The sequence below is a fragment of the Python bivittatus genome, unplaced genomic scaffold, assembly GCF_059951505.1.
Source record: "Python bivittatus isolate LINGU-HERP-01145 unplaced genomic scaffold, Pbiv_v1 ctg000590_np1212, whole genome shotgun sequence".
NCBI classification, from domain to species: domain Eukaryota; kingdom Metazoa; phylum Chordata; class Lepidosauria; order Squamata; family Pythonidae; genus Python; species Python bivittatus.
In genome coordinates this window covers 20823843-20836820 of record NW_028277086.1, presented here as the reverse complement: position 1 = coordinate 20836820, position 12978 = coordinate 20823843, and the positions used below count along the sequence as shown (strand labels likewise).

At 36.5% G+C, this 12978-nt stretch overlaps 1 protein-coding gene across 8 annotated transcripts in view; it reads right to left on the bottom strand.

The window, feature by feature from the left end:
• Positions 1-12978, bottom strand: part of UBR5 (ubiquitin protein ligase E3 component n-recognin 5) — a 100111-nt gene that overhangs the window by 39931 nt on the left and 47202 nt on the right. For 7 of the 8 annotated variants that reach the window (XM_088149063.1, XM_088149066.1, XM_088149065.1 and 4 more), the window contains 10 exons: positions 12252-12364; positions 11049-11192; positions 10394-10505; positions 10082-10236; positions 7787-7984; positions 6876-7086; positions 4809-4935; positions 1039-1190; positions 610-705; positions 149-272 (listed from right to left, as the gene is read on the bottom strand). In XM_088149063.1, coding sequence (XP_088005189.1) covers positions 149-272; positions 610-705; positions 1039-1190; positions 4809-4935; positions 6876-7086; positions 7787-7984; positions 10082-10236; positions 10394-10505; positions 11049-11192; positions 12252-12364 — 1432 coding nt within the window. The remainder of the gene's footprint in view (positions 1-148; positions 273-609; positions 706-1038; positions 1191-4808; positions 4936-6875; positions 7087-7786; positions 7985-10081; positions 10237-10393; positions 10506-11048; positions 11193-12251; positions 12365-12978) is intronic. The other variant, XM_088149064.1, reaches the window with a different exon arrangement.

The following is a 12978-nucleotide window of genomic DNA, read 5'->3' as shown; positions in this document are numbered from 1 at the left end:
AATATGAGGACGAGTAGCTTCAACTTAGTGGCTTGCTTGAAAAATCAGGAATAAAGCCAAATACTGACCATCTGGAGGAGGCAAGTTAGTCTACCTGCTTCCCAAGAGCGTGAAGCCAGTGCATGAGATTTAACAAGAGGACCCTTACTTGGCTGACAGCAGTTCCCGGAGATACGGCTGTAAAACAACACTGTCACACAACAGTTTCAGTATGAAGTGAGCATTGGCCTTCCTGTCTTTTGATTCCACTACAGAGGGTTCTGTAGAAGGACCTACAAATCAGAAAGCACTGATGAAAAACGAAATGTAAAAGCTGCTTTCTTGCTGTGACAATCATGACTGATATTGCAGCTATATCTGAAATGTGATTTGACAAAATTATGAATATTAGTGGAAAGGAAAGGGCTGGAAATTTTATATCCCAAAGCTGCATTTCAACAGACAATATATTTTAAGGCATGCAAACTATTACAGAACAATATAATACTTATACACTTACAGAAACACTTGCATATGACAGAATCTAGTACACTGATGGAGTTCTTTAGATAAATACATCTACACAATTTGTTTGCAAAGGTTCAGGCATATCAAATAATGTTCTCTCACCTGGTATGGTAGAAGTGCTTGGTCCTTGGCCAGTGCCAGTTGTTGCTGTGGTAAGAGATCCCACAGCAGGAGCCAGGATAAAATCAATGTCACCATCTTTTAGCAAACAGAATAGGAGGAGGTACATCAACAAACAAAACACATATCTGGCAACATGAACCCCCCATATTAACTAAAAAATATCATGCTTAAGCTTTCTCCTAGCCAAAGGTTATTCAGTAAGTCTAAGGATAACTAGCAAACTGCAAGCGACAAACCTAAAATGAGCAACAATTGCTAAAAACGTGCGGGTGGTAATTTACCGCTTCATTAAATACTTCATGCAGTCAAACAGGTATATTATATGACTCTTATTACAGGCTCATCTGATATACCACTAACATTTGTTTGGATTTTGCAATTATGCAGAGAAACATCTCAAGATCTTACCAGGATCCATTGCTGGAGGATCAGGAACCCAGCTTGGAGGAGCTATGGGAGGAGAAACAGGATCCTGATGATCACTAGATGAAGCTCCAGCTTCATGTCTGCCCAAACCTGCCGCTCTCAAAGATCTTCTCATCATTTCTCTCAGTCGCAAACTAAGAGTAAAAAAGAAAGTCATGAATAATGATGCATTTTTAGGGGGAAAAAAATACCAAGATTTTCTGTCAGTGAGCTCTTCTAAGTTCACACTTCTGTCATCAAGCAAAAGTAACTAGCTACCTTGCCTTCCATTAGCCTGTTCTTCAACTGCTTTTGATTTTTCCAAATATCAGGGTCTCCTCCAGTGAAACCTGCCTTCACATTACATGTCCAAAATATATAAGCTTTACTTTCATTAGGGCTTCCAGTAAGCAATCTGGCTTTATTTCACCTAATCTGAAATGATACGGTCTTCTTATGGTCCACATTATATCACATTATAATAATGTTAATTAGTAAAATCAACAATTTTCTCCAGCATTACAATTCAAAGGCATTGCTTTTTCTCAGTTCAGCCTTTCTGATAACCCAGCTTTTACAGTCAAATATCAAAACTGAGAAAACCATGGCCTTGATAATATGTACCTTTGTTGTCAATGTGATGTTCCTTAACTTTGAATCATCAGTACATTTGAGGTTGTTGCTTTCTGAGCAATTTTATCTCCAATTTCTCTTTTTTCCCAGACCAGTATTTTTCATTATATATTCTGTACATTATTTTAAAAAGGTGACAATATACAACCTTGTGACACCCCTCCCTGAGTTTGAACCATTCCAGTGCTCCACATTCCATTTTAACTGTTATTTCCTGATCATCACAAACTCTTTAACAGAAAGATGAGGTGGTTCAGTTCAACCATATTTTAAGGGCTATCCACTATTTGCTGTGATCTACTGTACACAGTATAAAAAACGTTAGTGTAATTAATAAAGCAAAACTAGATGTCTTTTTGGAATTCCCTTGCTTTTTTCATTATTCGTCAGATGTTAGTAATGTTATTTTGGGTGCCCTTCCCTTTTCTGAATACAGCTTCTAAATCTGGCAATTCTTGTACAATGTATTGTTGAAATCTGGAGTACCAACACTTGTACATTATCTCCTTATCATAATACATTTAGTTGTTCAGTAGTCTAAGCATTCTTTATCACTTCCCTTTTGCTACTGGAATGTACATTCACATTTTCCAAACCCTTGGCCTACGCTGTATTTTCCATACTTGCTAACTAACTGCAAATAGCACTAACTGCATAATCTTGTAAGATTTGAACAGCTCAACTGGTATGTCATCAACTCCTACAGCTTTGTTGTTAGCAATACTTTCTACAATCTGTTTAACTTTATTTTCAGAATGTATGGCTGTCACTTAATGATCAATCTGCATAACCAATTTTTGGTGTTTTAGGGAGATGGGGGCATGGGGTGTGTGTAAAATTCTTCCATACATTTGCACCATCTTTTATTTCTCTGGGAGATGCTGTCTTGTTTTTCATCATGTCTATCTTTTCATAAAAGTTTCTCTTGATTACTTTTCTTAAATAAATCTCTTGTCTTTCCCAATTCTCAGTTTCTTCACACTGCTTATTTATTACTTATCTCTTCTAGCTTTTCTTATTAAGTTTGTCAAGTTTTCTTCCATTTCTGTTGCCTTTTGGTTTCCATCTTTCTTTAGCTATTTTCAAAGCAGCAACAGACATTTTATCTTCTCTTGCCCTTTGTGCTTTAGGTTACTTCCGTTTGCCTAATCTTTAATGATATCACATATTTCAGAATTTTTCAGAAACTATATTTGCCAAATCTAATCCATTAAACATGTGGAATATTGCTGAAATCATATCTTGTTGGTCTGATGGTTTTGTTTTCTTTAGCTGAAGATGTAATTTTGCAAAAAGAAGTTCATGATCAGAGCCACAGGCAGCATCAAATCTTGTTTTTGCTGACTGAATAGAACTTCTCCACTTTTTCTTGCAGAATATATACAGGTAATCCTTGTTTAGCGACTACCTCATTTAGTGACCATTCACAGTTATGACTGTGATAAAAGTAATTTTACAACCAATCCTCACATTTATGACCTTTACAGGTCTATAAAGCAAGGGAAAGCTGAAGTAAGATCATGAGTACAGTCATGGTTTTACTTAGTGACCGCTTCGCTTAACAACTGAGTTGGCGGTTCCAATTATGATCACTAAACAAGGACTACCTGTAGTCAATTTGATTTCAGTGTTATGTATCTAGTTGTGTCCATGTGTTAAATCATCTACACTGTTGGAAGAAAATATTTATTATAAACATTGAATTATCTTAGCATATCTCTATTAGTCTATCTCTTGCTTCATTTTGTACACTGTTCTTAATATTTCAGATACCATTTCACTTCAACCTTTTGCATTACAGTCTCCTATAATCAGTAAGATATATTTTCTGTTGTTTTGTCAATAAGATGTTGCAAGTTGTCATGCTTCCTCTGCCTCTGTGGTTGACTTGATTCATTCTAATATTGGCTTGCCTTGGACTTGAACTGAGATCATTCTCTCATTTTTCTGTTCTATCCAAACGCTAATTTGACACCCCTTCATTAGCAATGACAGCTACCCCATTTCTTCTATTATTTCTTTTACCAATAGTAGAAGCACTGATGCTCCTCAATGGCAAATTGAAAACCATTTGGATCTATCCTTTTATGGGCAGATTCTAGAAATGTGTAAAATTTCTTTGTAGGCTATGTAAATCTTCCTCCCAGTCCATGACATTCAAGAGTCAACCTGGCAGTTTCTGAAAGCCTCATCAAGAACATTTAGCTTTCAATTGTTCATCCAGATCCTCATGTCTTCTTTACACTTTAATCATGTTTGTAACACCTCAAACTACTTCCAGTGCAAAGAATTAAGTTTTGGAAACCACTGAACACTCCCCAGAACAGCATGGTGCAGAGGAGGTTTGGTATAGTCTGAAGGGAATTAATATATTTATATTGGTATTTTCACTAAAATCATACAACAGATCTCTTCATAATTAATAAGAGCCATTTTTAAATAATTAGAAAATTCTTTACTTAATATTGAACTATATTTAATTGATATGTGTTTAATGTAATTTTAGCAAGTACACTGGTACCTCGGGTTACGAATTTAATCCGTTCTGTGACTCTGGTCACAACCCGATTTGTTTGCAACCCGAAGCAAATTTTCCCATAAGGTTCAGTGTAATTACCGTTAATCCGTTCCAGCGTCTGCGGACCACGCGTCAAGGGCGGAAAAACGGCCGCGGACCGCGCGCCAGGGCGGAAAAACAGCTGCGGACCGCGCGCCAGGGCAGAAAAACGGCTGCGGACCACGTGGCACGGGCGGAAAATGGCCGCGGACCATGTGGCACAGCGGAAAATGGCTGCGGATCCGGTTCATACCTCGAGGCGGAGTTCGCAAACCGAGGTAAATTTTTGCGGCCGGAGCTGGTCGCAGCCCGAAAAGTTCGTAAGCAGAGGCGTTCGTAACCCAAGGTACCACTGTAAATAATAACCTGATTTCTGTTTCTTTTCTCCATTTTCTCTCTCATAGCTTCTTGATAGCCTAATGAATCTAGAGTTAAATATGGAAGTCAAAACTATATAATTTAATGTGTACCATTTTCTTGGTTTCTGCCCGCATTCCTGGAATGTGATTATCAATATAGTCTATGTTTTGATATTTAAGGAAGGAAAGAATAAAAAGAAAGTGGTTTGTTACCACTAACCTACCTTCTACTGCTGGAGGACCCTGCACGATTTCCTGGTCCATTACTTGACACCACTGAAATAGCATTTGCAATAGCTTCAACTGCAGATAACCTTTCAGCAAACGTATTCCTTTCTGAGCGCTCTGCTTCTGAAACATAAATAAGAACCTTGACAAAACTGTTGATTTTGTTGCTAAAAAGTTTCTCTCTGACATGTATTTGTCATTTTTATAAAAAAAATCCTATTTGAAATCAACATAGCATATTATAATCAAGTATTTATTCAAATGCAAAACAATGAGGAATAAAAGTTCATTTAATAATTAAATTTTCAAGGGGTCAGAAGGTAATTTACACCACAGAAGATATATGCATGTTAAATGGTATGACAGTCAGCTAATGGCCAGCAAGGCAACTTAAGCTCTTTACTACAACTTTCAGTAAATGTGGATGTTAATCTCTTAGCAATGTAATAATGCATTTGCAGGACACAATGTTCACAGGCTCAAAAATAGCTTACAGTACATTTAAAGGAGGGCTGGGTAACTTTTGCAGCAAGTGGCTGAACTTTTTTTTTTTTTTTTAGCCTCAAATAACATTACCAGAATGGATGGAGACAAATATATTTGAGCCTGTTTTAACATGAAAGTTTAAGGAATGAAATGGATGCCTGCAGCCTTGCAGAGACTTAAGGCATCCATTTTACGCCTCATTTTCCCCAAATAATAGGAGGAAAAACTAGCTTTTTAAAATTTAGGTTTGGGGAAAGGCATTAAAGTGTAAATGGATGTTTTAAATCTCCTAGCAGCTTAAAGCAGCCATTTTGTTCATTATTTTTCCAAAAAAACCAAAGGATACCATTGGAAATCAGAAGTTGTGCCACTAAATGTTGGTGGTGCAGTTAAGGGTCACAAACAACTCATAAGTTGCCCATCCTTGATTCAGAGAGTGGGCACCAAAATTAGCTTTCTTTCCCCTTTACATCTTTTTCTCAGTGACCCAGTTCATACATTGTTCTAATCCATAATGTGATTAGCTTGGTTTTGGTTTAGGGTACAGGTGGTCCTTGTTTAACGATGACTCATACAGCAACCATTCAAACTTACTGTGGCACTGAACAAGTGGTAGTTATGACCAGACCTCATACTTTTGGCTGTCACAAGATCCCATGGTCACATGATCACAATTTGCGACCTTCCCTGCTGGTTTCCCACAAGCAAAGTCAATGAGGAAGCCAGCAGGAAGTTGAAAGTCATGGTCACGTGAGGTCCTCGCTTAACGACCCACAGAGTTCTCATTTAATCACGGCAACCAGGGCTGCCTGAACTGCCATCACTAAGCAAAACAGTCATGCAGTTTTTCAACTTACAACCACATTGCTTAACAACAGTTTCCAGCCCCAATTAGCATCATTAAACGAAGACTACCTGTACCAAGTTAATCCAAATATTCTTGTTTGTAAACCATAATTTACAACCTACTGTATCGTCCGAACCTAGCCCTCACATAGAAACAGCCTTCTTCCAAGCCCAGTCTTATTTCAAAGAGAAACTGAAATCTCTGTAAATAGGCATATTCTGTGTTCTGGGGCTATTAACGATTTTTAGATCCAAAACAGAAAAGGTGCTTCAGAGTGGATAGGAGTACACACACTGCACCAGCTGGCACCTCCCTAAAAAAGCTCTTTTTCTGAGCAACAGTTGTCCTCTGTATTTCCAGGAAATTACATGCTTGAGTTAAGGAGGTGCTGACAGCACTCCCATGCCTGCTCTAAAGGACTCTAAGGCAGCCAAGAAAATAATGTAGCTTAAGTAGACATCAACAATTGTGGCATGCATGTCCACGCTGCTCTGAAACATATTTCTGACTTAAAAACTGAAGTGATGCATGTCACTGTTATTTTTGTCACCTTTTTCTCCCTAGGTAGCCATGCTGGTCATGGATATAATGCTTGAATCATGTACAAAGACTCTCACAGTGACTAATTTGCCTATGTATATACAAAACTGTTTCAAATTGATTTCTGAATAACAGTGGACCTTTCTTTCTACAATGTGCAGAAGAATTTGCATCAGATTGCTGAACTTACCCTCTTCCTCTTTAGTTTCTTTATTACTGGTTGGAAAGCACACAGACACACAAGCATGCAGAATATTTCTATTTCCATCACATCGATGGCCAAGAAATGTCTGTAGCATTTGTGGATTCTGATCCAAGACAACAGCTTGCTCAAGGTTCATAAGATACTGTCTGCAGGACTCATAGTCACATCTCAGAATATGTTGCATTAAAGTCTGCTTCTGCACTCAGAAAATAAAACAGGCACATATAACCATTAACTAGTTTGTGCTACTGTATGCAGTTTATTTTTTAACCATTTTGCTACTCTGAATTCCATGAAAAGGGATAAGCCAGAAATATGATAAATAAATATGTGATCATGAGGCATTAATGTTGTACTTTATAAATTAATCAATTTTACCAGTAATGATTTCAGTCAAAAGTACAGGATCTATAAAGTAATGTGAAAGCTGGCAAATTTTGGTCTTTTGAAATCTATCCGCCTGAAATGGTAACAATAACATTTAAGATCTCTGAGTCTCATGAAAAAGCTATAACCAAATGCTTGCTGACAAGAAAGGAGATAAAATGTCTGTTTTAATCTTCAGTACATTTAACATGAAACCAGAACAATCCATAATTACAGGACTACATTTTTGAGGATTCCAGTTCTAGCATTATGAAGGTAACAGTTTAATATCCAAATATTTTGTCACTTAAATTGCACAACTCTTCAGAAATCAACTATGTAACTTTGAAAAAGAGCTTCAGCTTAATCAAAGTATTCGTAGTACAGCAGTAAATCTATATAAGTCCCAGAATTCTCACATTAAAATCACTATTTAGGAACATTTGTAAAAGACTGAATACAAATCAAGAGAGTGAATTACTAAAAGACACAGTGCCTCTAAGAATAACTTTGTTCAATATATCAGTTACCTCAACAGCCATTATGATTATAGCAGCTTTCTTTTTAATGGTTGAATTAGCAGGAATATTCGTTAAGGAATGTACTCCCATTCCCAGACTACTAATAGGAGGAAGATCAAGCCAATCAGGATCTCTTATTCCACCCATACAGTCTTTTGCCATTGGATATATAGTGCCATTTCCATCTCTAAGAATGATTGGTGATTCCTATGCAAGAAGCAGAATGTTATGCAATACAAACTCATTGTTTCAGTTAGTACTTTACAAAGAAGTTTACATTCCTCATCTGCCGGTTAATCTTCATTCTTGCTTGAACATTCTATGTGCCATCTTGTCCTATTTTAAAAACAGGACAACATGGCCTCCAGCAGTACATCATCTCTTGAAGTAAAGCCCAGCTCAACCCATCTTAGAAACATCCTCTTTGTCCTCAAAGCAATCACAAGCTAAGGGCAATTGTTAGTGGTGTGCAAAATGTTTTAAATGAAAAATATTTGAAGCTTGAAATACTCTGTTCTGAGGTCAAAATAGGCTGTTCCAACCACTCCAGAAATGTTTCTAGTTTGCAACAATCCTGTTCAAAACACTTCCAGAATGATCAAAACATCCCATTATAATGCCAAGACAGCTATTTTTAGCTCAAGCCATTTCAAATTAGAGCCATTTGTGCAGAACTCCTGGCAATAATGAACCTATTCTGGTTACTGATAAATTATCTCTCTATCTCTATCTTTGGGATCATTAAGAGCTATGGTGGAGAACAAAAACTGCATCCAGGAACTGAGATAACAATGTCTGAGTGATTGGGCCATGCAAGGCTAGTAATCTGATCTATATCCCATAAAAAGTCAAATCGACAGAGCTAAAAGCAGGGGGTCATCTGCAAAGTATGTGGAGAAAGGCATCTGGTTGACTGAAGAATTTTTATTTGTTGGCTTATACCTAGCAAGGAAAGTGAGAAAGACTCATCTTAGAATATTTTACTTGAGGTTCTGAAGAGGTTTCAGACCTAGGGGTGGTCTTTTAATTTAACAGTGATTCTATCAACTCCAAAAAGTATCTGCCCTGGAATCTCAGCTCTCAGTGCTAAGTGTATAAGAACAGATGATGATGATGATGGTGGTGGTGGTGGTGGTGGTGGTGGTGATAACAGAGGAGAAGGAGGAAAGACACTCTGCCCGTGCACTGATACTATTCTTAATTATCACCCTCATACTCTGATTCCATCTAAAACATTCTGAACTCGATAAGTACATTTTATGCCTTTTCTTTTCTTCCACTGCCCTGCCCTTTCATATAGGAATGGGAAAAAAATCTAAAATTCTTCCCATACCCCACTAAATAAGGCTGCAAAATAGATGGTCAATCTGCAGCCTACTTAAGTGGGCAACAGGTTGAGTGGGAAAAGACAGAGGAAAACAATGAAAACTCAGTTCAGTTTTCAAAATCTGCTGTTGTTGGCTAAATATAAGCTAATATTGTCAAGAAAAACTAAGTTTTTATGCAGTTAGTGGAACGTAGTGGAACACAGAAAGTGGATGTATCTGGATCAGATACATTCTTTATACATACCCTCACAGAGGTCTACCCTGCTAATTAATATTGTACTGTATAAATTATTAAGAACACCTTCAAGCAGATCAGCTTTTTTATGAATGTTAATACTATTTGTTATTTTATTTGTGATAGCATTCACTTATTATATTTATCTGATTTATTTATATAACATTCTTTCACCAAGGAAACTCATATTGTTAAACAAAAATCTGAGACTTCTCTAGAATTATTTAAGTGGATAACCCCATTTGTATAAAAGACTATATGCACACATTTTACTGTTTCTCCCAATATCACAAATGTTATGTCAAGGATGATGGGAATTGATCATTCCTATTTTGTGTAGGGATTGAATATTCACCACTGGAACACTTCCAAATGTCACAGAAGGGGAGAACCCAACATTCTCCTCAACCATTAAACTGTGTCATAAACTTAGATCAGGGTTTCTCAACCTTAGCAACTTTTAAGACGTGTGGACTTCAACACCCAGAATTCCCCAGCCAGCATGCTTAAAAGTTGCCAAGGTTGAGAAACCCTGACTTAGATAATTCCTCTCTATAATATTAGATCTGTGTTACTTTCTTTTCTTTCCCATTCCTTGCACCCCAAATACAGAGAAAGATTATGTACACACTGTATATGGATCAAGAATACTGACAGCTCTCCTATAAAGACATAATTTAAAATATTTCTAATTTGCATTGAAGCCCATTTTTAAATGTTTAAAATGAATAACAAACAAACCTGTCCGGCAGTGAAAATAGCAACACTTCTCTCATTCTGCCCAAGGAAAGCAAGGCTGCTAGTGGGAAAATTATTTTCCTGTTCTGCTTTTCCAGTTGCTAGATCAAAGATGCAATATCTAACCCAATTTCCAGTCTTGAGGACAGCATGGACTCCTAAAAAGTGAGAAAGACCAATGCTAATATTTTTAAAAAAATACTAACCCAAACTTCTAAATATATATTTATTGATTGAATACAATTGAGTAAAGTTTAACATATACTACTCTATAGATAAGCAGACAAACTGAGGAAGAAAAAAGTTCACGCTTACCTTTCGAATCTACATTAACTGCCAGAATTTCTGTTTTTTCAGGAATACATAGTTTTTTAGGAGTTCTCTGAAAACAATCTGGAACTTTTGGTGTCCCACCAGTTTTTACAACCTGTAACAAACAGGAGAGTTCTGTATCTCTAATTCAGTTACTGTATCTAATCATTCCTCTTATTAAGTATGTAAAATTTACAAGAAAGAACTAAAGATTCTTCTACAGTACCAGCCAAGCTAATATTTCTCGCATGGTGACAAACAGGGCATCATGATGCTGAAAATAAATTTCTCCCTTCCATTCTTTGTCCCCGGCATTTACCCAACAAAATGGGGATTCCTTGAAGCTGTTCCGGCTAAAAATATTTACTAATTTATCATTCAACACTAGATGTATTTGTTTTAATGTAATCTAACAAATGTCCATCATTGTATCCTACAGTTATACTTCTTTGCAAAATACATTTTTGATGAAGTATAAGAGTTCACATTATCTTCTTAAATTCTCCAGTTCTCTATATTATCTGCTCATTTTGGTATCTTCTATAGTGGCATCCTTTTTAAGATGTTTAGCAGATGCATATATGAATTGTAACTTGTAGTCCTTAACAGCAAACTGCTAACCATTTAAACTGTCCTGTTTTGTCATTAATACACATACTTGTAATTCATCTATTCGAAGCAATCGGCAATCTTGAAGAAGAGAAGAGGGATCAGGATCCAAACCAGTGCTGCTTGCACAATTTGCATTAGTAGACGTCCCTGGAAATTTTACAGCAACATAAGCACCATCCACTTTTAGTACCTAGAAAAAAGTACATATAGCATAGAAGTAAATGAAAGACAAGATGAAGTTGAAAACCTAAGTTTTAAAATGTACTACAGATTTTAACATTTCAAGAAACATTACAGCTAAAAAAAACCCTTGATTCAGTACCTTCAGTGCCAGAAATGCTGGCTACTTTATTTTCAGGACATTACTGAAGGTCCCAGACAACAGTTGCGGCACCACAGGGGTACCACAATATTGCAATGTGCGTATTTTTTGCTAAAGAGCGTGCACTCAAAATATCAACATGGCACAGTGGCATCCTAATCGATGTTTCTGAAGAGGCCCAAGTTCAGCTTGCAACAAATCTTCCAGCCTCACTAGAAGTCTCTACACTCCCAGGATTGCTCTGAGCCACCATTTCAGTATCTTATCAAAACAGAATAAAAAAAATCTAACATCTTACTTCACACAAAGAATCTTTCTTCTTCATTTGTAACACAGCATTTCCTGTATATTATCCAATATATCACTTACAGAATACTAAAGTACTTCGAAAGTTGACAAGCAGTTGCCTAGACATTTCAATTAAATATTTTAAATTTAGTTTATTTGTATGCTGCCTTTAAAGAAGCATTAAACTGGAAAGGGTTTCCCAATCCCAACACATTACAAACTGCGGTTTCCTAATATTGTTTGTCGCATTGAAAATAATATATGCTCAAAATGCATCAGCAATTTTGAAGTGATATATTCTAATCAAGTGGCTTATGGTAGCTAAATCGCTTATAACTTCAGTCTGCATATGGGGATATCCATTCAAAACTAACCAAGAGCTCTACTTTAGCAGCATAACTAGAGAAAAAAACAACATTGACCTATTTGAGACAATATCCTGCAGCACAGAAGCAGTTTGTAATATATCTTGTTTTGATTAAACCCATACAAAGCAGGCAGCATCTAGTTCAAAAACATTTGTACAAATTAATCTATTTCAAGAGTGAAGTAATTACTATGACAAGTTTTGATGTAATTAAAAAAATAGAAAATCAGTATACAAAAGGAGAACAAAAATGGAATCTCTTTTCTACAAACCTTCCCAACAGGAACATTTTTAACATCTTCCACAAATACAACTTCTCTAAGAGACCACTGTTCCTCATTCACCTTCTCTTCTTCTTTAGGAGCTGGTGTAGATCTTCGCCGTTCTTAGATAAGTACAAAGAATGAAAAAAATTAAAATGGGTTTGACTGTAGAAAATCTGCATAGAGCTGCAATACAACTTTTTCATTAAAAATGCTTTCATCTATTAGATTAATATTAATCTCAGCCTGAATCTATTCTTAATAGGATGGCTGCATTTGGACATAATGATAAACCAGAACTGCTGAGAATGTTGGCTTATTGTTTACAAGAGGCATAGACCTGACCCTTGATATTCACAGAGGTTCCATTTCAAATTAACAACCACAGATAAAGAAACCACAGATAAAAAAAAAAAAAAACTTTATACATGTGTAAAAGCTCACACCCCATTTTGCACATGTGTGAAATACCTCCCCCCAACGAAGTCCTCCAAGTGGAATAACATGCCAACAACTCTTTATTGCAGATAAAGAGGTCTCTATATTTACCAACCACAAATCTGCAAGACCATTGGTAATGAAACCATAGGCAACGAGGGCCATCTGTACATGCATGTGTTACTCAACTGCCACTGCTCAAATCTTCCCACCAGTGGAAACAATTAAAGTAATTAGAAACAACTGAAGAACAAAAGCTTCCTGTATAGCTAAGTGGTCTGACACTATCCTAATATTC